We start from the raw sequence: 25,599 nt of genomic DNA on the forward strand, positions 1-25,599 counted from the left end.
CTAACAGTTATTTATAATAAAACAATTATATCTCGGGGAAAAATCCTATATTCAAAATACCGTCATGTAGTAAAGAAAAAGACAATATATATGATTATTTATTGCAAAGCACAACATACACACATAACAACCATGGTAATCAGTTCAATTTGGCCGCATGTTATAGATCTATTATGCAGCGTTTCACTTGATAACACTAAAACTTATTTACACGTTTCTCAAATTTAGTAAACTACATTCCACTGTTAAAAGCCACTTGATACACTATTTGTTACAAAATGGATACACGCTGATGAATAAACAAAAACTATTATGAAAGCTCGGAAGAAATTATAGAACAATGACGAAAGTTCAGTTTTATTTGATAGCAAATGCTTTCCTGCTGTACAGCAAAACATTTCTTCATGCACGTAAGACATGTGCACTGTTTTGAAATCCCATTCATCTGTGCTTATTCTTCATACGACATAAAGATACAATTTTCGGTATCATGGAAGTAAACAATATATGATCGTTGTCGGCGTGTATAGATTATCAATCAACTATATAACAATTCTCGTTCTTATGCAAGAACAAGATTTCGAGCATGAAATGTTGACATTAAAATCATATAAACTCGCTTTATGGGGATATTTCAAATAACAGTTCGTCGCCCCTTTTCACTATACAATCGTAATACACATGTAGTTTAACAAAATTTAAACTGTTTTAAAATGAGCACTTTTTCAAGAAAAAAATATTAATGTTATAAAGTTAAAATGAGGTTAATGGTGAATATATATATGTATTTAGATAGAAACCGGAACCCTTTAATCTCTTGTTTTCGTAATTGGTATGTGGTTTTCTGTTATATAATTTATACACAGCAACACATCTTAAGCTTATTTTTATGGGCTGGAAATATTTTTTTGGTGTGCTTTGTTAAGATTCGTCGGTCATTCACAATTCCGACTAAAATGTATTGAATAAAATTGACTAAACGAAACCAACGCATAATGCTAAATATAATGTACAGACTACTAAAACATTTTCCCAAATATATCAAATTTATTGTATCTGACCATCTGTTGTATTATATGAACATTAAACCTTAAAACCTCCCTTAAAGGCAATGTTCCCATAAATTAGATGTGACATTGTGCGCTTACAAAATAAGATAAACAAATAAGGTATGAGTAAAAACGAAAGGCAAAATTAGGCATCAGTTTATTGATATTTAAAAACTGAAAAGATAAAAATAACTATGAATTGATGTAGGTTAAATAATAATAATTTGGTTACATTTTATCTGTTGACCATAAAGTCGTCATAACTGATGTTCGTTTTCACCGGATGTTACTTTTTGTAATGGAATTGAACAATGTCCACAATTTTAAAATCGAACAACAAAAACTAAGCTTCATGCACAGAATTATACTATAAGCAATTTTTTATTTGTATGTAGTCTATTTCGCTGCCTTGTTAAAATTGTTCTTTTTTATTTAAAGTTTGTGAATTCGTAAATCTATTAACCGGTCCCATTCATGCAGGTTCTAGTAACGTTTGCAAACTTAAAAGCTATCTTTATACACAATCAAGCAGAATTATAGAGTAGCGAATATATCCAAGCGAAAAATACAACTGAAGTATTCGAATACCTATAAATATATATTATTTCTGGTTATTAATTTATCTGAAACACACTGATCTTTAAATGATACTTGCAACTGTTTGCTATTGACCATTAGTAAAATAGCACAATACATACACTAAAATAATATATTGATTGAATGACAAATATTAAAATCCGATTATTTGTTATGGAAAAATACATACTAAAAACGTGGGTATACACATGTACAAAGTATTGAAAGTATAAAGCAAACATTTGTATTTGCGGGTTTCTCTGACGAAGAATGATTTACGTAATATTTTATGATGTTTCTATGTACGGTTTTAAGCCTTACGATTTTTGCGAGACATTAAATGCATGTAAGGTAATGGAAACAAAAAAAAGAGTTGGAAAGATTACAACACTTATCGCCGATTTCAAACAAACATGTTAACTTCACAGTTTGTGCGATGTACTGTATGTTGTAAACATCCCCGTGGTGTATGTACAACTCACTTTTATGTACAGCTCGGTCAGATTGGAAGAAACAAGCGTTGATGATGGAACGATGACGTCATACACGTGGTCACGTGTGTAGGTTACGTCAGCGATATCAGAAAATCCGTCACGTGACCCAACAACGAGGCTGTAGTGAGTTGGTACTCCTGTGACTGTGTCGAAGACATTTTCCCAATCGAGAGTTAATTTGCCATTTGAGAAAACAGCAGATAGATGGGATCCTGAAAATCGAAAAGTGCTTATATTGTAACGTATTCCAAAGGGAAGGGTTATAACAACGCTTTCAATTTATCCGATAAGATCAACAAGATTAATAAATATTTGTTCAGATCCTTTACGCTACATCAAATAAAAGTGACGACTAATGTGGATAGTTTTTAATACAAGGGACTAAGAATTTAAAAACTTGAGATTCGATAAAGCACACCTGTGAGCGCCGGTGGTTCTGAAGCTACAATCAGCGAAGACTTGACAACAGAACTGGCGAATCCTCCGCCATTTACTGCCTGAATTTCTGCCGTGTATGTCTCGCCTGATGTCAACTTAAGATGCTCATTGGAGCACATGTCCTTTAGGCCAGCATCAGTCCAGTCCACAACAATATCACCATTGCTTTGGATACGATACCTGTATGATGTTATCTCTGAAGGATCTTTGAAGTTGTTCCATTCCATCTGCAATATGCTTGCATTAGACTGCGCAGAAGACTGGGCGGACAATGGAGCAGTCATTGAAAAAGAGTCCTTACTAATTGGCACAAACCGAACGAAGGCTTGCGAGTTGTTGGGTGGTTCAAGATAGATGATCACTGGTCTCGAAACTAAGGTCGTGGTGATTTCGACCTTGTTCACACATTTGACCGTAACAAAGACTCTGTCGCCATTAGAAAGGTTCAGTATGTCTGACTGACAATACTGCGATGTATCCGAATCCCTTTCCTCCTGTATATCAGCTGACAGAGGTGTAGATCCTAGGAAATATTGTTTTCAAAATCAATCACAATCAATGATATGAATAATGATTTTTACGCATTTAATAAGATGAACGTTTTATAATATGTGTAGGAAAAAATCTTCAAGGACTAATCGAGTACTCACCAATTAAACAACTGCACAATTGAACATCAGATTCGTCATCTAGCACTTTCCATGTTGTAAGCATTTTTGTAGAATTACCTGTTATAACGGAAACGGCAACATCAATATCGCTTACGATTGGAGGAGTGTGATCTATTATTAGCGCTTTACCAGAATGGAAAACCGACGTGAGGCTAGCGTGGTTCTCGGCTATTACAGTTATATATATTGGTGTCCCATGCACAAATGGCGCGGTAATTACTGCGAAGTTATTGCGATTGTGTACCTCAAACAAGGATTTGATCTGAAAACCCCCTTCAGTTGTACCGGCTCCAATAGACACCTAAGAAATACAAATAATGATTTAATACACCACATTCCAGACATTTAAGAATCCTATACACACTGAGACAGAAAATGAAATAATAGTGAATAATTTTATGCGAGCGGCTCTCTAAGCTAGACTCGTCTAACCCACCTGAAAGAGCATGTGACTGTCTATCCGAGGGGATCGTGAGTGAGAATTGAAGATAATATTTCAAGTATTTGTAAATTTGCCTTGATAAGACAATCATGCCCAGTCAAATTGGGAACATATTAAATAATCATGTAAATAAAGTACTGCAAACACAAAGAAACAAATAAACCAAGTAACAAACAAACATTTACTCACCGTCTTTAACTCGCTTTCCGAATCCAGTATCCCCAAGGACACAGTAAGCGAAAAGGGGCCTATTTGGTTAACAGAAATAGCAGCTGAATTATTTTCTACTAGTATACACTCTTCAAAATCAACAATCTGAATTATGTGCTCGGCAAGCGTTGTTTCTAATTCAATTGTTATGGTTTGCAACCCTTCTAACGACGATAAAAACATGTAATTATATCCGAACCATCCATCATGACGTTTCTGTAATTGTAAGGGCAAACTATATTTGTCCATTTTGAGAATTGAGTAAAGCTCATACGTAGCGTTTTGAATCTTTCCGTGAATAACATACATGTTGTCTTTTGTGAGGTTTGCGTTGAACCGCACAGACAGACTTTCATCAGTCACTGTGTGAGAAACATCAATTTGAATAGATTTAGTGGATCCACAGAAAACACCATTTGGTGGAGTCGTATCGACAGTTTGTTTGGGGGATCTTACAGTTGCACTTTCATGACCTGCTGCGTCAACAGCTTTCACTAATCCAAAATAAGACTCGCCGTGAAGGAGGTTCAACTTTGTGAAGGAAAATGTGTTTGATAAACCAACATTTGTAAAGAAATTATTTAATTCATTGGATTCAGCGTCTTTGGCAAACGCAACTAGATAATGCTTTATGCCAGAGAAATGATCTTGGAATCCGTGCCAAGACAGTTCGAAGGTTGCAGTCGATTTCTGGAAAGCTGAGCTCTTGTGTCCAATTGTATTAAACACAACCCCGTCGATTGGATTATCTGTATCAATAATGAATCCATCCGATGCTAAGCCAGTGTGTAGTCCAACACTATTAACAGCAATAACTGTAAAGTAATAGCGCGTGCCTGGATTGAGATAAATGTTATGAAGACTTATGTTCGTTGACAGTCCGACATCAATTTGTTGAAGTATGTCATCATCTGAAATGCATTAAATGCAAGTCGCTTTTCAACAGAAATTTACTGAACTGTCAAACATCATTATCAGAAACAAATGAACAGAAGTATTAAGATTTCATACGAGGCTTCCGTAATACTGGTTAAGTGGTCCTTTTTAAACGATCGTGAAATTGTTCAACGTATAGCGTTATGAATTATGAATTGAAAAATCGTTCTTACTGTGAGGTGATGTCCCAAGGCTGACGCTGAAATGATCAATGAAGCTCTGCGGTTCAGCAAACACCCCGTCCCAACAGGCCATGATTTTGTCCGTCCAGTCAATAAAGTCCAAATCTTGAAGACAATTTCCTTCTCTGATATAACGACCACGTCTGACATTTGGTGGGGATTGGTCTATCATGATTGGAGACGACTTAAAAACAGCGTATGTATTTTTACTATACCAAGCCCTCACATATATGACATAACGTTCCCCATGAACCAATGAACGATTCACTGGTAGGCAATAAATAAATTCTAATCTTTGACCAACATCAGTCCATGGGTTTTCTAGTTTCAGATCGTAAACCCCTTCGCCAACAGCGTGTCCATGTACGCCGAGGCTCCATTCAAATCGATGAATATTTTCGAAAGAACTTCCTTCATTTGTTTGTGACCAGTGCCCACTCAAGCATGCTGATGAAGCCGAAAAATTAAGAATTTCATGCGGTAGTCCCCAATAAACATCACATGTTGGGATAGTTTGATTCTGCGTATCTGTGCTTGAGATATCAATGCATGTTACGTTTGCGTTTACTTCTGCACAAGGGCGATCTATAACTGCGCACGTACAATCCTTGTTACAAAAATGTATGTCGCATGAATGTTTTTCGACTTCTAAAATTCCCATTACATTTCTAGATGCCTCAGATAAAACATTCACAGTAACCCTTGCAACCGAACTATTTAGCCCGACATTGTTCTGCGCCCATATCGAAAGAATAATGGATTCGTCAGGAGACATACTTTCAGTCAGTACGAATGAAGTATGAACGCTTTCGCTTTGATTAGAATTTTTAATTATAATTACTCCATTTGAAAGTTCACTGAAACTGTAGGAACGCGAGACCGTCACGTAGTAGTTTTCAATTCCGGACTCTTGGTCGTGGAATCCGTACCATGTGAGGGTTACATTTGTGAAGTTATTTCCATGTGCATTATTGTTGTTCGTCCACGTCAAAGGTTGTTTAAATCCACCGAGGTGGGGTGGGGTAGAATCAAGTAAAACGTCACTAGTTTGTTCAGAAGAGCAAAGTCCGGCGGCATTGCACGATGTTACAATAGCATAGTATTTGTCACCGTCATTTAGCCAATTCTTCCCATCTAATCTGACAGTCACATGGCGTTCCGATCCTAAGACAAGCCTCTCAACAGGCGTGTGACCTTCGTGATGCGTTTTCAAAGAAATCTCATGTCGAACAATAGGACTGATGTCGTCCTTAAATTCCCATTCGAGGTGTAATATGGATTTTTCCCATTGGAAAGGTTTACCATTTGCAGAGTTGTATTTTAATACGAAATTCGGAGCTTTAAATACAACTGGCGGTGTGTCATCAATAATGAACATATCAGACGATTTTGATGCATTCATGCCGACTCCATTCAACGCCCAAACTGTTGCAATAAGTGAAATATTTATCGGGAGCCTTATATTTGAGATTATAATTGAAGAGTGGAGCAGTCGATTTGATAGCGCAACAACGTCACAATCGCCCTTAGGGGTTGACACACATACTTCAAAATGATCTATATCTGATTGCGGATCTTCGAAACCTTGCCAATTTATTCGAATAGATGATCTGCAAAAAATATTATTGTTAGTCTTACATAACATTAAAGTTACACACCTTGAAATGGAATACATGTAAATGTATTAATATAGATGCAATTTAAAAGTGTGCAAAATTGTCATTAAATCTATAGCCTAGTTAGCAAGTATTTGTTTTCTAAATTTTCAAACCGAAACTAGGATTTCTATACGCAAACGCAATTATTTTTAACTTTTAAAGCGCAAAAAGACGAATTTCTACCGTGTAACCACCATATATATTCTAATTGGCATAAATAAAATTAAATATATAGCCTAGTTAGCAAGTAATTTATTATTTTTCAAACGGTACCGCTTTTAAAACCGAAAGTAGGATTTCTAGACGTATACGTCCATTTCAACAAACGGGATTATTTTTAAGTTTTAAAGCGCAAAAGAAACGGATTTCTACCTTGCAACCACCAGATATATTCTAATTGGCATATATAAAATATGTTTCTTATTTATACTTAAATTTACTATGTCATGTATTTCATTCTAAGGTGTGTGGCTTTAATACAAAACAAAAATAAATATTGAAAAGAACCGTTGTGGATTAACTTACCGATGTCCCAAATATTTATCATGACCTTCTCCTGGTCCAACATGTACAAGACCGCGTATTGGAGGTGAGTTGTCCACAATAAGGCCGTCCGATACACGTCTGGTGCAAAGGTTTGCATTGTTACACGCTTCCACGGTCACAAAATATTTTTGGCCAGGAACAAACGGGCCATTCCATGAAACCTCTGCAAATAAGTATGTATTCATGAATAAGTAAGAATGTTTAAGAGGAAAGACTTATGTCTTTTAATGTAAAACATATATGTTGCTAAACTTATCACTTCCGATAATATTTATAATCTACACGGTAAAATAAGTTCAATAACGATCTGAAACGCGTAATGTGTTTATAGCTTGTGTTGTTATATTAAGCAGAATCCTAAAATCCGCATTACCTGTCATCATTTCAACATCTTTCAGTGGTCGTTCATCGGTCTGATATGGATCGGTTCCAAGACCAACTCTGAAGAATGCTAAGCCACTCTCTGGGTCGTAAAAATCTTTCCAATATGCGTTGATAACGCAGATGTGACTTTGGTAATCAATCTCCTGAAAGTGGTCACAAGCTTCTTATTTTAGTTATGGCTAGATGGGGAAGAAACTGAATTATTGCCGTTTGATAAGTTTGTATTTCTTAACATATTCAATACACAAAAGTTATGTTTGTAGTATTCGGTCCTCGCATACCGTTTTGGCTTTCATGTTTTTATTTTCTCTTGCGATAGGTGCATTTATTTGATATCGTTTTAGATACGTGTTTATGCTCAAAATAAATTCTGGACTACGTATAGATTTTGCTAGCCTTCAAACCGGTTTACACCTTAATGCTTAGCATATACCGTTTTGAGACGGTGATACGAGCTTTAAGCAGTGAGGGTCTGTAGTTGGTGATCAGTTATTAAAGTAGTGAAAAAACGAAAAATTCAATTCGGATAGAAGTTTTGGAGTTTCATTGTTTGATATTTGATTTCAAAATATGAACCTTTAAGTTCGAAAAGATCGGATCTTATCCAAAACGAAGGCTTACATCGCTAGTCGAATCAATGACGGTGAGAATAATACAACGCAGTGTACTATTTATGGGTAAGAGATGCTGCATGTGATTTTGCAAGGAGGAAACGGAGTTTGGACCCTAAGTCAATATAAACTGTTTTCAATGCTAGACTTACAATGAAGACTTCCATTCGAGCTGTACTTTTATTCAAATACATTAAGATTGGACACACGCTGTCATTTATCTGCGTTTATTACATTTTTGTCATTTAGAACATTGTGATCAGCACCTTTGGTAGCTTGCATATATTCAAACTTTAGTACGATGTATCCGGTATGCATTTCATCAAGTGTTCAGTATAAGAATTGGTTGAATACGGGTAATATAATCAATACCGCAGATCCTATGATCCCATCGAGAACGTGTCCTCCGGTGGGAGCGGTTCGGTCCAATACAAATCTTTTTGATACAGTTTGTGAAACAAGCCCTGCTCGATTGATCGCCTAAAAGAATACAATTTATATATGCGAATGAATTAGTTATTATAATTTTGAATTTGAAGTAATTAATGTGAAAATTTAACAGTAAAAGTTCGTTTCATAAAGTACATGTATATTACATATAGGGAAATGTAACAAACGGATTGAAATGAAGCTGATAACATACCTGAACAATTATGAAATAAAGATGACCATCAATCATTTGCGCTAAATTCAATTCAAAGAAGTCGATGAAAACTTTAGTTTCCGACTTGATATCTGTAATCCCTTCGATTGTACCAATGCCAACATTGAAATAGTCCAAACCACTGTGCGGATCTGAAAATCCTTCGAAACGAACCGTTGTCAGTTCTTGGTTGATAAATATATTTCTCTGAAGGTTGTTTAAAATCGTAACTCTGCCACTCAAAGGGGGTGATGTATCTATGACCAACTCCAAGGACTCCGAGCTGGTAGACAAACCGGCATAATCCGTTGCTGGAAAAAACATTTCGCTTCTTACAAATACGTTTTGCCCTTTAAAGATATGCTATACACTCTTGTTTCCTAATTTTATGAGACGTATACATAAAGACTTTAAAATGAGTGTTCGACACATACAACGCTTTATCATGCGCGGTTTAGAGGCATAGAAACACAGAATTATATTATGCGTCCATGAAACAGTTTTACGTCTATGTAAGGGATGTATTTAAAAGAAAGATTATAAAGCATAGCTTTACATGCATATCTCAACAGGTGTTAATTAAAGCGTACCATTGACTGTGAAGAAAATTTGACTTCCATCAGACAGGGTTGACAGATTAAATATTGCAGATGTTTCCATTCCATTTGCAACTATGTCCATAATATTGCTCCAACCGGCTTTTGTGCCTAAACAAAGATATGTTTTTTAAAACTATATTAATGAACTGTTTAAATAAATCTTAATTAAATAAAATCCCCAACGAATATAAAATAAATTATATACACAAACACTAAGTGATACATGAACTACATTACTATTACTATATCACATATCTTGCCTGTTCCAATAGAGAAATAATGCAGTTTGTGTGGGTACCCAAATACGGTGGCATCAGTATTGTCATCAAATCCAGTCCATGTTACAATGACGTGTTGTGGATTTGTAATAAACCCTTTGTGGTTTTGAACATGCACTTCACCTTCCGTGGGCGGAGAATTGTCCAATATAAATCCATTGCTGCACGACGATATTTCTTCTTGAATTTCAGTGGAATACTCACGTTTAATCACAGTGTAATTTGAGTAAGCGCATATGAAATATAATTCATTGAATGCTATATACTTTTTGTCCAATTCAATGTATCCATGGTCTGTTTCGTACTTAACAACGCAGTTTATGTCGGAATGACACGTTAGTGGCACGTACTGCAACTTCATAAGGTACCATGTAACTGAACGTTCTGAGCCATACATTAGAGCACCGGTCACGGACGAATTGGCATTACATATGTTCATTTCTGACTCGTGAAGAAGGGCATAGTGCTGACCGATTTCAGAACTTGACAATATCTGAAAAATGAATACAGAAATATTAATATAGAATCGTTTTAAGAGTTATGATTATATAAGGTGTATTTTCACTTAATATCGCATCTAGTTTACCTTTTTGATGAAGACCCAACTGTCCGATGACGAATCAAAGTCGTACACAGCAGTTTTGGAATTGGACCCACTCTCAATTTTATTCATTTTCTTACAAGATGTCTTTGCTAAACCACTCACTGAAAATATCCGGACGCACAGGAAAGATGTCAAATGTCCGTGTGCAGACAGAAGAATGCACTTCGCAACCTGTAAGAAGCAGTGTTCGATCTAGATTGAACAATATTCCCAAATAAGCATACATTCACACATATTTGTTTGTTGTCAACTTCAATAAAAATGCGTCTTATTGCACGTAAAAAAATCTAACCGTCAATTCAATAACAGGATAAAGACTACCTTAACATGTGTGCCATGGGGAAGCACATTCTCCCAAACAGACAATAGTTGACCAGCTGTTTCGTCACGACTTACAGACCATTGGTAGAACGCAATGTTGTCGTTCTGTCCGATTATTTCCCATACCGCTGTAATATTAGCGCACTCCCCAGACTTTGCGTCTATAAGTTCAGTTTTTATCAAGGAAATATCAGGAGCTTCAAGTTCGATTGTAAATGCCCTCGAGTAAATTTGACTGAGACATCTTACATTGTTGCACAACTGAACGCTGGCCATATACGGCGTTTGTTCTTCAAAATTCATATTATGGAACGTAATGTCAGATGAACCAACATGGGGTCTAGGTAGTGTAAACATAGTTTCCAAATCTGAGCCATTGACAGACATGTATTTTAGTAAAGAAACTGAAAATAAAAGATCCTCAATCGTTTCGGCATTACGAAAGATCCAGCTAACAGTCAGTTGATTGTTGTTCGGAAGGATATTCTCTGCAGGGCATTTATTGATTTTCAAACGCAGTATAACTTCATTTGAGATGTTTTGCTTTACTTGCAGCGTAAGTTTCTCAGCATAAGGGATCAGAACATACTTGTTACCGTCGGGCCGAACAAGAGCGTCACTTGTATTCATGCTCAGAATAGTTTGCCATATACTGCTTTCGGCGAACAAAACATATCGCTGTCCGACAATGAACATAAATGGAAGTTTGATGAACGAAATGTCGTTTGCAGTTGAAACGTTCACGTCAAAAACATACGTGGAGAAGCAATCTTTGCCGATTTTTATTTCTAGTTTATTTTTCAGAGAATGTTCATCATATATTCGGACTCCGTTAGACGCAGATATTGTAGTACCTCCGCTACAGGTTGCTTTTACAATGAAAACGCATACTTTGTCGTTAACAATTTTACTTGAATTTAGGCAGATTGTGTTCGTTTCTGGCGTACGATGGAATGGAACTACATCTGCTTTTGTTCGATCTAATCCTATGCCCACTTCAAAAGAAATATTTTCATGATGTTTAAATCCCATCCAACCAGCACACATCATGTGTTCAGTAAAATGGACATTAATATCTGTTGAAATGTCAATCCTTTCTGGATCCAAATCCAACACGTATCCCTGTCCTGGTGCATATCGAGAAGGCAATCGGAACGTATTTGTTCTGATCGACGTAAAGTGACCGGCATTGTTGTATATGTGAACATTGAGATAGAACATAAGTCCATCTCCCGTGTCTTGATTCTGGAGACGATTTAGGGGATATATAAAGCAGCGTCCTGTATAAGAGGTACAAGCGATCGCCGAGTCTAATCGCCAGGAAAGAAGTGGACTTGAAACACTTTCGTCATGACCTAAAGGATATAAAAAGCATTTATGTTTATGTATTTATATATTATGTTCGAACATTGACATGCATTCCCAAATTTAAACACACGATAACCTACCAAATTGAAATGCCAGTTGGTTTATTTCGGCTGTCTGTTCATCATCATAGAATGTATCTGATTCCCAGGCAAACAGGATAGATTCTTCCGAGATTTTCACTCGTGGAATATATTTATACTGTGGTGGTGTTTGGTCGATCAAAAAAGGACCCAGGATTGCGATGTTGGACAATCCTGCTTTGTTAACTGTTTTGATGAAAATATAGAACAGCTCATTGGATCCAATTGCTTCATGTCGATGCTTGAAGTATGGTTTTCTATCGGTAGAAATATAGTCCACCAAACTTGGCGAATCCTTTTCGGTCGCATCCAGACCAAGCCCAACATAAAAGTCATCGACTTGACTCCCTGATTCTTCCACTTCCCAATTTAGCACGATATGATCGTTGGGCAAATAGACAAGCGTTTCGTTAGTGTACAAAGGTAGGAATTGACAAATGAAATCCGAAATATCATGGTCTTTGCTTCCCGAAATATGAGTTGCAGGAAAATAGTCAGCTAACGTTGTTTCCGCTATTAAATTGCATTTGCTTAAACATGTTGTGCTATTGTACAGAGGGACCTTTTGAAGGTTCGATTGTAATAAATACGGTAGTCCTTTTTGGCAGATAACGGTTTCGGTCCATGCTGCATGCTCAAGTGTTACGTTGCGGATAAGAGCAGCTGAGATATCTCGTGTGATTCCATCCGAACAAACAGGCTTTGATGATTCCATGGCATGGTTAAGAGCAATAATGGTCAAGAATCGTTTACCTGTGAAATTTGCTGGAAGACGCACTGATGTCCCAGTAAGCTCTTTATATACCATTATTTCAGTGACACCTGTAAAGTTGTAGAGTTCCTCTTTAGTCAAGCATCTGGTGGCAAGCCCTAACCTGTAGAGTTTGATTCCACTTTCATGGTCGATAAAGCCATGCCAGTGTACAACAAAGGAATCCTCACTTGTGTAGTCTATATCTTTGTAGTCCACAGGACCTATAACGAAACATGTAAAAAAAAATAACAAATTATATATACTGGAAATTCTGAAAGGAATATGTTATCAAGGACTTTCAGCGAGTGTTGTCAAAAATATTAATGAAGATTATTATATTATTGCATGATTAATTAATGAACGTCACATTATTTATTTCGCTGGGACGATAACACTGTATAGTTTCAAAGCTCGAATTTGGTCCAATACCTTCATAAATTACTCCTTCTTCTGGTGGGGATTCGTCAACAAGTACATCGATGTGCTCTGTCGTTGTCAGCAAGGCATTGTTAGTGACCGTAATTGTGAAGAAGTAGTTCCTGTTGTGGTTCCCGGTATGCTTATCTGCTTCAACGAGCTTATTCAGCGAGATTGAGTAATTGAAAAGTTCACACTTTCCTATATCCGAACAATAGCACTCTAAATTTCTAGAATGGCAAGTTGCCTGAAATAAAGTAAAGACCTTTATAATATGAAGATGTATGCACTTCAAATAAAAAGTAATACATCAGTTCACGTTTTGATATTGATAATGGAAACACTTTTTATTCCATAAACCAAATGCACGTTAGTATGTGTACGTAAAATAATCGACTTATTGAACAAACAGACATCAATATTGCCATATGAAACGTACGTTTTGCATATTTCCTACAGGTGAAACACCACTTGTTAACACAGTATACGTATCGGCGATTCCGAACTCCCATATAATGTTGTGCAGTCCGCTATGTGGGTCCAATGCGTCAAACGTCATCTGCATCTTCGACAAATCGGTGCTGTTGTGAACATATAACATTTCATAACCGTCTTTCTTTAACCAAATGTTATTTATAAGGGGTGGCGAGCGATCTATGTACACAGTTCTAGACTCATTGAAAGTGTTGTCGACAATATCTACTGGACGAATGTTGAATGTATAGGTCTGTCCATCAGCAACACTCAAATTGGTACAAAACCGTTGATTCAGAAAGTCAGGTACGAGTTGTTCTACCGAAAACGCGTCATTGTTGAGTTTCCATGACACGAAATATTGTACTATTCCATGTACATTCGGTGTACCACCTACGGGAAGAAGGCCAGTTGTTTGTTCATATACGCCGGTAATATGACCATGGGGCTCGGACTCTATTGGATTAAAAAGTTTATTTTGTAAATAGAACATGTTTATGAAATAGTTTTTCCAAATCAGACATATTTCATTGTGATGTGTTTGCCAAGTGAAGTTTGTCTTTGGCGATGCTGAATCAAATTGAAAGGGATTTTCTTTCCATGCCTCAATGAAGCTCGTGTTGTCGTACAACATAAACCTTCTACTGTGGCGAACGTTATCTGCAATATCTTTGACCTCTAGTTTTATACAATACAATCGAGGTGAATTGGATGTTAGATTCAGCTCCATTTCATGGACATTTGATGAAAGTACTTTTCTGGTATACACGTTCTTTGTATAATCAACTTTCAAAGATCCGTTGGACGGAGGTACTTCGTTGACAGTTATTTGGTAACTTTCAATTGTCGATGCTGTTTTACTTTTTCCTCCATTAGGAACTGGATCCACCCAACCGTTGAATTGAATTAACGACACTGTAGATCGTGTAACTCGCTTCTGAAGCTTTATCGGTTCTGATGAGCATGATCCCAACATGGAACAATGCTCCGGTGGTGCGTTATCGTATCTGTAACACACTGTCCTTTGTTTTGAGACCTTTGTGTAAGGAACTGGTCCAGATGTTATATGCGTGGCTGCCCTTGTATCAATGCTTTTCAAGTAGCCTCCCGCCTTTGCTTCAAATTCCAAACAAAGTCTGCAGTATAAAATAAATTTTCAAAGATATGAATTGTTAAGCATTACAAGTCAATTTAAACATAAATGTTTGTTCAGTTTCATTTCTGTTTCTAATGGAAATATATGTTCATTTCGAAGTAAATGCTATCATTCCAACTGTCTTACGCTTCTCCGTTTTGTAGATTATACTTTGCCTGATCGACACGTATATGATCCGAGTCGTGTTGTGTATTTGTCACGCTTGTGCTGTTTGATGTATCAACCAATTTTGTATGGGTGGATTTTGCTTGATAGGAACCTTCATAAAGTCAACATACTTATGAATTTTCATAATATATAATATGGACAAATATGCTTGCTATATAAGTTATGAGCACGCAGACTATAGTGTAAATTAAATGGTGTAACGAAACAATTACCTGTCACTGCCTGGACCTTTAATGTTATTGTTGTATCGCTGATGCCAAATTTTTCTTCTGCGATAAAAGATGGTCTGCTAGTTGAAATATTTGTTGAAAACTCCGACGACATTCGAAACTCCATAATTTTCGGTTGGAAGTTGCCGTACATATCATCTAGGTATTGACATGCCGTTAAATTCCTAGTGCTCATCGCTCGTTTCTTTTCTTCGTTAGGTCCAACTGCCACAGTATCGCATTTCAAAATTTCAGGAAGTGTGTTTGGCTGGCACGTTGTTTCTCCGGCATTTATCCAACCCTCATCAACAATTAATCTTTTTACAAAGCCCTTTGCACACTGACAGTCCTTGGTCAGTCCGGTTGTGCTGCACGTTCCGGGCCAGCAATAGTGATTGTTCCACGCGCACATACCTTAAATATGAAGGTTTCCGCAATTAAATTCAACGTGTCTTACTGTTTAATTCAATATATATATTTATATATTTATTTATGTATTTATTTATTTATTTATATATTACAATTTTTACATATACGAGTAATATAACACGGTTCTGCCTGGAATGTTCCGTTGGATATTAATTCTAATTCGTTGGTTGTTTTTTTCAAAAGAAAGTCTTCGACAAATATATATATTTATATACGTATGTGCGTGCGTGCGTGCGTGCGTGCGTACGTGCGTGCGTGCGTGCGTGCGTGCGTGCGTGCGTGCGTGCGTGCGTGTGTGTGTGTGTGTGTGTGTGTGTGTGTGTGTGTGTGTGTGTGTGTGTGTGTGTGTGTGTGTGTGTGTGTGTGTGTGTGTGTGTGTGTGTGTGTGCGTGTGTGTGTGTTTGTCGATGCGTGCGTGCGTGCGTGTGTGTGTGTGTTTTATACTTCTTACGTTGACATTCTCTATCTCCATTCCATTTCTTGAATATTGCATTGTTTTCATAACATTCCTTGCACACTGTGTTGTAAGCACTTGTGCAGCTTCGGCGCTTACACTGGGTGATGGCTTGTTTGCATTCTGAAACCAAAAAAACGGAAAGAAGAAACCGTAACACTATGCAGTGAATATGGAGAGGGGCCGGGATTTAGAGTTCCTTAATTGCAAATCTCAGTCTACATTATTTCGAACTTAAGTTTGATGGTTACATGAATTCATCGCAACTTGTACATAAATACATTCTCTTTGATACAAAATCGACAACCACATAATTAAGTTAGCATTACGATGTACTGCAACCGTGGTTAGTTGTTATACTGAACATAATAATACTGATTTTATCGAACACATGTCCACGCTTCAATGTTTTGTGTCGGATGTTTTAATGCTTATTAACACGTTTTTTCGGTCGCAGAAGTTCTCTTGCAATCCAAATAATAAAAATATGACAATAAAAGCAAGGTGAATACATCGAAAAAGAAATAAGTAGGTGCATTTTTATAATTCATCTACTACAATCCTGTTCGTACGTTAACGTGGACACGGCTTTTCAACAAAAAACTCGCTGAGTTTTAAACCACCAAAGAAAGCATAATAAACTGTCGACTGTTCAATAGTTCGATTTTTTGTTTGGTGACTTTAAACTTTATTTCGAATTGACATTGCAAACTGGGTGGGTTTTATCAATGCGGATTACTTACTCATTTGAATGATAATAAACTGTCTACAATCTTGAAACATGTCAACCACTATACAAATCATTGATCTTACCTTGGTGTTTCTGCTGTTTAAATGTCTACTTACATTTAAGAGAGGCACACACAACTGTTAAGATATTGTCATATATATGTCACGATTTCAAATAGATAAATAAATGTTCGCGTGAATATGTTTTTCTCTGGGGATTTTCTTAAATGTTTAATACTAAAATGTGTCAACTATCAAAAACATACCGGTAGCCTAAACTTAAATTTAGCTACTGTTTGCAGATGACGTCAATACCATGGCGTAGTTACTACTGATATCATATGTTTCTTGGTGAAAACATTTCTTGAAGATAGTCTCAGTATATGATCAGGGGCAATCTTAAATTATAAATAAATTGAAGAATATTTATGTGTTTACTTTTAAATACTTTCAACCATGCGAGTAATACAAAAAAATCGAATTGTTGACATATTTTATCTTCAATAATGTATTGCACAGGGAATGAATTAGTTTTTAATATGTGCATAAATGTGAAAAAACACACCAAAACACATCAAATAAAGGCAATACAATAAATTCGATACATTGTAGGTAAGAAAGGTTTCTTTCTTAAATGCTATGCATGCACTGAACGTTTTAATGTTCAATACTGACCAAGTATAGAACTTTGTTTAAAGAGGCCATACGCAAACTCAATTTAAAATCATAATGATTACATTATAACACATTATATTGGACCCATGTGATGTCATTATATTCTTAGTATGTGTATGTAAAGTAAATATTGATAGGCTGCAACAATATTCTTGATTTACACCATGACCTATCAAAGTTTCCAAATATCAAAATGAACAAAATGAAATATAATTTTCCTAGTTTGAACAAAGTGAATTAGAGGAAAATTAATTTCCCTTTCATAAGATAAGTAGCCGCTACAGAGCATTGTAGAAAGGCATATGCGGGTGAACGCACGAGGAATTGTCATTCAGCTTTGCGATACTGGCCGGTTTTACACATTGATTTTCCTAAAGTTTAGGTAAAGGGCTATAAATGACAAGTTTTGCTATGAATATATAGATGATTACAATGTTGCATATTTGTAAAATAACATCGAATGTATATAATTATGTACATATTTGTACGATATATAAACGCATTATGAATTGCATTGTGTCACCGGTAGTACGCAGGCTTATCCAAAATGTAAGCTGTATTTTTCATATGTGTTGTTTTCATTCGAGAGAAGACGTTCGGGTTAGAGGGAATCCGTGTTTGTCCAAGTACATGCACGATTTTCTCGAATCATTGTTGTTTTAGCAGTTGTGTAATATACTATTCTTAATGTACATGTCATTTGTCAATTATATTCAACATGACTAAGAATAAAATTAGTGAAACTGTGAAGGGCATCGTATTAGGTCTTTTGAGATTCAAATGCAGTTACAGAAGAATTCAAAATGAGCTGCAAAAGATGGACCATGCTATTTCCTTGGGAAGTATACAGACTATTCGACTTGACGCTACTTTACAGCGCAGTACAACGCTTGGTGGCGCTTCAAATTCAAGAAGACGCCCATATAAAGTCACACCTGACGTCGTATGCAAAAAAGTCGATTGATCTATTGAAATCAATCCGCCGACCGAGAGACAAAAATGGCATTTGCCACATGAATGTACAAGGGAACAGTATATACATCATCAGGAATGTTTTATAAGTAAAATTTCGAGAGAAGTGAAATGTTCATCAGCTCAAAATTGCACAGATTCAGAAACGCAGGGCCAGGTCTTGGAAGCTTTATCTAAAGCTTAAATGTGGAAAGTGGAGAGATTTTGTTACATCTGACGATGCGATATTTTATCTTGGTGGAAGTTATGGAAGAAGAGTCGGTTATGTCAGAATGGGAGAAAACGTTGGCGATAAACTGAAGTTTGTAAAACGTTATGCGTTTGCCCGTGGATTCATGGCGTTGGCTGCTGTATCGTCCAGAGGTAAATCAGAGATCAGAATAATTCCCAAAGGGACAAAGGTAAACTCTAGTAAAACTACATAAATAAAGTTCTGAAACCATTTATATGAAAGAAGTCCCGAGACTCTTTCCGGAAGGTAAACACGTCATGACCTTCCATCAGGACAGTGCATCTAGCCACACTTCCAAACACACAGTGAACGTTCTAAAAGATCAAAACATTAAGGTCATAACACCCGAAGAATGAATGCCAAAGTCTCCAGATGCGGCCCCAATGGATTTCGGTATATGGGAGATACTTAAACGACGCTTAGAAAAACGACAAGTAAACTCACTTTCTGGATCTCATATTGAGCATTTGTTGCAAAACAATGTATTTAGAATATAAATTATTCGTGTTTCTGTTTTGTTCATCATTAAATAAGGGCAATTCTCGTAGCAAACCACAACCTGTAAATTTCATGCTAGAATATTTACATACTAATAGTTGCACCAAAACTGAAGTTTTCCTTTGTGAAGTATAATATAGTATCAGTGATTTATTTTTGCAAACAATTACAGACGATATTCGGCTGCTTCCCAATTGCAAAAAATGACGTTTTTTCCCAAAAATTTGATAAAAAATTCCCCAAAAAAGACAAAAATTTTCCCAATAAAGCCAATAAGATTACAATGTAATTTAGCAATAATTTTGAACGAGTGCCGATCGAGATTGTCGAGTCGTCGCCGAACGACAGCTGACTTACGTATTGTTCGCGAATTTAGCCGAATAGGATTTTACGTTGCTATCCACATCTCTCTCAATATTGCGGAGGATACCGACGATAGTCAATGTATCCCGGTTGTAAACGCAAGTTTTTACACACGTCCAAAATGGCGGAAAGCATACGAGAAATTTGCGATGAGCGGCGAAAATGATAAACTACATTCAAATTAACAACGGATATCATATGGTTATTACGGAATAATTTAATGCGTGTGTCCATGAACGCAAAATACAACGTTTGCGATAAAAACAACAAATATTTATTTGAAATCTTCACAGTGAATGTGCATCACAGAAATCAGTGTTGGGAAATTGGCGTTAGTCTACCGGTACTCACAAAGTTAATGCATTTAAGATGAGTATCTTTCGAAAATGGAAAGAGACAAACATGATATGATTTATATGTTAGTGGATCTGTGTATAATCAGATTCATATGCATATTCTGCTTTATTATGTTTGTCACGCATTACAGTTTACTGAAATAGCATTGAACGGAGGATGTCAAGTGCAAGATGTTGAAAGGTAAAGAAATGAAATAAATTATTTTAACTCGATTTCATACATCATTGACATAGCAAGACCACTAAAGCGTTTTTTTAAATATTTGTTTATGTTTTCACCGTATGATATATTTTTTTAATACTGAATTAAATTCTTACTGTTAAAGAGGTTATGATTAAATGGTATATTTAAGAATTTATATAGATTATTGCAAGTTCAATATGCATGTGGAAGGATATTAACTTAACATTGTCTTCATTGTAAGAACACATTAAATTAGCACTTTATAATATAAAAATGCTGTCAAACATACTTTAATAATTTTAATTCTGTAATTATAATTATGTTTATAATGTTTCCCAATTTCATAGTTTATCGCTCTATTTTTCCAAAAACCATGGTTTATCGCGCTAATTTTCCCAATCCAAATGGCACAGGCTGTAACAAAAAAAAGCAAAAAAAAGCACTTAGTATACACATTTTTTAAGAACCGTCTCAAGAAGCTCGATACCGCGGACAACTATTGAAAAACAAATACATAATCTACGCATGGTACCCTAGTCATTTCCGCATCACGATCAACATGATATAGAATTGATCGGTCCAGACATTTGAAGATGATCTAATTGTCAAGGCTAACAAGCTCAATGTACACATCCATAATGTTAATGAAGTATCTCGTTATACACATGCCTAAGCATAAACGGATAGATCCTCGGTCAAAACTGCAAATCAGACCGACAATCACAAATCGACTTACGTTCATTCGTTCCTTGAGTCGAATATTACTGCAAATTTATTGCGTTGATTTTGACCAAATTATCGTAAATACGCACATGCTCGGAGACTGTTCGTCGTAACGGAAGATACCAAATAATACGAGTTATAATACCTTAACATGCAATAAATTTGTTTAAATATTCCATTCTTAAAAAAGCCAATACACACTCAAAGTCAACGAATATTGCGTACAATATTTCGGAAAATAAAGTTAAACATAAACATCAATTTTCCATATAGCATTAGCCAAAATTGCAACGCTAGATATGGTCTGGTAACATAGATATAACACGACACAAAATGCTCTTTTTTTCTTTTTTGTTGGACAGTATATTTAACACATGCTCATGTACAAAGTTATTGCTCGTGTGTCGTATGAATGAATATCTGCAGGATTTTTAAAATGGAATATATTGTGCCACAAAAAATAAAAACGAGCATTTCATATCTCGTTAAATCTATGTTACCTATCACATCTAGCGTTGACATTTTGGCTATTGCTATAAGGAACACTGATTTGTTATAGGTTAACTTTATTTAACGGAATATTTTAAGAATAACCGTTGGTTTTGAGTATTTATGTTACTTTAAATAGAAGTATATCCACCTTAAAATGTTCAAAACTTCTCAATGAAATTATGGCATTGTAATCGTTGTTCCGCGACGGAGTTTTAAAAATATAATCACAGTGAAAAGTCCTTTAGTTATTGCAGAATACCAACTGCTGATCAGTGCGAAACCAATCATTACGAGACACGATACACACATCACAACATTCACACTTTTATGGAATTTTCATACACAATTTATTTAAGACAAAAAGCCGTATAGATGACAGAAATGCCATGAACGCCAATAACAAAAAACTATAAAAAATTGTCTGATTAGATGTGACAATCAAAAGGAGTTGTTTAATTATTAGGTTTGTTTATACATGTATATATATATATATTAGAAGATCATCTCCTAGTCATCCCAAACACATCTCAATGTTATAAGAACACAACTTAAACTAAATTCGTCGAAGGATTTTAAGTTAATGTTTTTACCAACGATCGTTCAAATGTGTATGCTACTTACATAAAGAAACGGAAGATTACTGTATACTTTTAGATTAACAAGTTGAAGATCAAGGTCTTATGGTCGATTTATACGGAATGCATTTCCGTACGATACCTCCGGAACGATTTGACCACGATCAACCACGTTAGTAAAAGGAAAGGAAGACTTTCATTGATTCAGAGGTTAACAGGGTTAAGAGTAGAGGTCTGTAGACCATTATGTTTTCGTACGGCATCTGGAAAGAGCTTTTACCTATGGTCATTCATAACAATATAAAGAAGTGAAAACATAAAAAAATCCAAATATTGACTAATTGACTTAAGGTGTTGCTCATTCATGTTTTATAATAATCTCTAGTTAACAGGTTTCACATATTACCTGAGCATTTCTGGTACTCATTCCCAGCATAGTACGGATCTTCACACTGAGTGCATCTAATGCCGTCTGGACTATCACTGCATGTTTGTTGGCCAGGAACACAATGCGCTATGTGTATGGCGCGGCAAGCTACGAAAAAAAGCATATGGTTCAACGTTTTGACGTCTGTCTTTTAAACAAAAAGGTAATACTGGTATCAGACAATCCATGCAACTCGATATACATGCCCAATTATGACGGCATATTGTCGCAAGCTCCTTATGAGAATTAACTTTAATCTGCCTTTAAATGTTAGCTATTTATAACAGAAAGATAAACTACAGAAAGTAGAAATATGTACGTACTCTCACAACAATCTCCCGTGCGCCATTTTGGACATTGACATTTTCCGTTAGAAAAAGAACCATGTATACAAAACGAATGGCAGTTTTCGCAGAATTTTTCATCACCGGCCGCAAAGGAATTGCACTCTTTGCATCTTGTCCCACCTCCGCAGCTTTTTGAGCATGCTGACCAGGACTCACAAACAGTAGAACCTCCCAAAGACGATCCAGACCACGAATCTATAGAATGTAATATAGTGTATTGTAGTGTAGTGTAGTCTTATGTAGTTCAATAAAGTGCAGTGTAGTGAAGTTCAGTGTAGTGCAGTGCAGTTCAGTGCAGTGTAGTGAAGTTCAGCTTTATGTAGTGTAGTGTAGTTTAGTGCCGTGTAGTGCAGTGTAGTGAAGTGTAGTGCAGTAAAGTGCAGTGTAGTGCAGTGTAGTGAAGTGTAGTGCAGTAAAGTGCAATGCAGTGTAGTGCAGTGTGGTGCAGTATAGTGCAGTGTAGTGCAGAGGTATGTTGTAATGTAGCGTAGTGCAATGAAGCGTGGTGTGGTGTAGTGTAGTGTGGTTTACTCAAGTGAAGTGTAGTGTAATTTAGTGTAGTGTAGTATGTTGTAATGTAGCGTAGTGTTGTGAAGCTAAGTGCGGTGTAGTGTAATGTAGTGTGGTTTCGGGAAGTGAAGTACAGTGTTATATAGTGTAGCGTAACGTAGTGTAGCTTAAAGTTAGCTAGCGATATGCTCTACCGTAACAGCAATACGAATTGAATGACTGCGGTCATATCTATGTTTAGCTTCGGAGCGTTTAGGCACTTGTAACCCAAAAAGTACGGCACAAATGAAGTTTCTTGAAGTGTAGTGTTGTTTTGTAGGGTGTAGTGTGGTGTTTTTAAGAGTTGTGCGGTATGCGTTACATAGCTGAGCATAACACATCATAGCGTAGATAAGCAGAGTGTATAATAATATATTATGGAATATTATAGTTTCGTTTCACATCACATCTTATCGAAGCCTATCATATCCACTAATTGGGTACTAAATGTTAGACATCGGGTTCTAGCATCAATTACAAGTAAGATAATAGTATTTTCTAATTAATTCAAGTTTTTTTGTTTTAACCGTCGCCATCTGGTAAAACAGAAATGGCCCCGTTAGATTACTTACGTATACAATGAAACGTTATCGCTATCCCGATAAAAAGTAGAAGTTTCATATCAACGGCTGCTTGTAAGTTTTCTCAAGTGCGTATATTAGGCGATGAGCATACCTGGAAAAAATACGGGGCAGAAACATTGAAAAGCAATATTGTCTAAGGGTTGTACAAATAAAGACACTTGACCACAAGCACATAAATGCAAGTTATATTGTTAAATGGATAATACTTTAAATTACCGTTAATTTATTTATTCTTGTTGTTTTGAGAATTAAAAAGTAGCGCAATAATGCAGGATATAGGCTTTTAAACGATTTGCATACTTGAGAAAACGTTCGTTGAGTTTTAAGAGCAAGTTCATACCAATTTGTTACCTGACTAAATAAGAATTAAAGTTGAAAGTAAATTTTAAATATTAATAATAATGTTTTATTATCGGATTTACCAATTTATAACTAAGTTTGAACTATATTAACTGGCATGTCTGGCGGTCGGCCGTTAGTCTGTTATGATACATTGTCCTTCTTCATAATTCGTGAAAAGTAATTGCATTTTTTGAATGTTTGTGTTTGGACATGATGATGTCAGTATAAATTCAATATTTACAGCTGTTACTTCAAGAGGACGTGTATAATAATGGGAGGAATACATCGATTTCAATCAGTTGTTCAAACTATTCGCCATTGTCCGTTGTTTATTTGGTGCTTAAAAACTTGTCTAGAATTAACATACAATTACTAATTGACAGCCATCTTGGATAAACACTTGAGCATTACGCTACTTCATTCGATGTTCTATTTACATGTACCGCGTCATACTCCATATTCAACAGAAGTAGTAGCGAGAAACTTAATTTGTTATTATTCTTAGTTAGCATGAATGGTTGTCTTTGACATTAGTAATCACAATTGTTTTAATTATTGATGGATCAACATGAAACCTTTCAAGTCATATATTGAAGATAACTAGCAGTGCGCGACATTAGTTCTGCGTTGATCAATGTCAAGAGTGAAGACGAACATATAAATCTACTATACAACACTTTTATTCGAACATATACATGAAAATCGTTTCGCTTATTCAACAGACTCATCCGTTTCAAAATGAATAATAATAACAATAAAATGAGCCATGTGAAAAAGGAGTTTAATGCATGTGCGTTAAGTGTCCTCCCAGATTGGCCTGTGCAGTCCTGTGCACAAGCTAATCAGGGAAGACACTTGTCGCCTTTACAAGATTTGTTCAAGAAGCGTCTTTCTTTAAACAAAAATTTCAATTAAAGCGGAAAGTTTCGTCCCTGATTAGCATGAGTGGACTGCAAATGCTAATCTGGGACGGCACTTAACGCACATGAATTAAACCCCCATTTCACGGAGCACGGCCCATAATATAATTAAATAGGCCCTGATGCTGGTACATGTCTACTTGAGGATAACACTTTATAGCTATATATGTTATAGAACGCTTTTTGTGTGATTTCGTCGTGGATTTTTCTCGAATAAATTGGACAACTTCCAGTATACTCAATATCGCTACAAAACAACTGTTTAGTTTGATGTGAACACCAAAAAACTCCATAAAGAAAGACAGAATAGTGACCAGCCAGGCAGCCCCGAATAGCATACGGACCGAAGCCGAAGGCTGAGGTCCATATACTATTTGGGGCTGCCTGGCTTGTCACTATTATGCCATTGGGTCTGAAGTGGGGTCTTCTATTTCTTATATTATACCGAACAGTTTTGTGCAGATAAATGTCAAAATAAAC

At 36.0% G+C, this 25,599-nt stretch overlaps 1 protein-coding gene across 1 annotated transcript; it reads right to left on the minus strand.

The window, feature by feature from the left end:
* Positions 1–1,190: 1,190 nt before the first annotated feature.
* On the minus strand, positions 1,191–24,657 carry LOC127839987 (uncharacterized). The gene is made up of 11 exons (XM_052368377.1): positions 24,643–24,657; positions 22,806–22,919; positions 22,357–22,464; positions 13,274–13,508; positions 12,896–13,065; positions 7,576–7,729; positions 4,990–5,103; positions 3,665–3,684; positions 3,208–3,529; positions 2,538–3,080; positions 1,191–2,331 (listed from the first exon to the last, which is right to left on the minus strand). Exons 1-11 carry the CDS (start codon positions 24,655–24,657, stop codon positions 2,048–2,050), a joined length of 2,079 nt encoding a protein of 692 aa, XP_052224337.1. The 3' UTR covers positions 1,191–2,047.
* Between the last annotated feature and the right edge of the window lie 942 nt (positions 24,658–25,599).

Source organism: Dreissena polymorpha, chromosome 7, assembly GCF_020536995.1.
Source record: "Dreissena polymorpha isolate Duluth1 chromosome 7, UMN_Dpol_1.0, whole genome shotgun sequence".
In the NCBI taxonomy this organism is placed as follows: Eukaryota; Metazoa; Mollusca; class Bivalvia; order Myida; family Dreissenidae; genus Dreissena; species Dreissena polymorpha.

What these genes read in the sequence shown, in the direction of transcription:
- LOC127839987 (XM_052368377.1), bottom strand. An exon ending in CCTTGGGACATCACCTCACA is followed by an intron (nt 3,685 to 4,989) that starts GTAAGAACGATT and finishes CCCCTCGGATAG; the next exon opens with ACAGTCACATGCTCTTTCAG. An exon ending in ATTGTGCAGTTGTTTAATTG is followed by an intron (nt 3,081 to 3,207) that starts GTGAGTACTCGA and finishes AATATTTCCTAG; the next exon opens with GATCTACACCTCTGTCAGCT.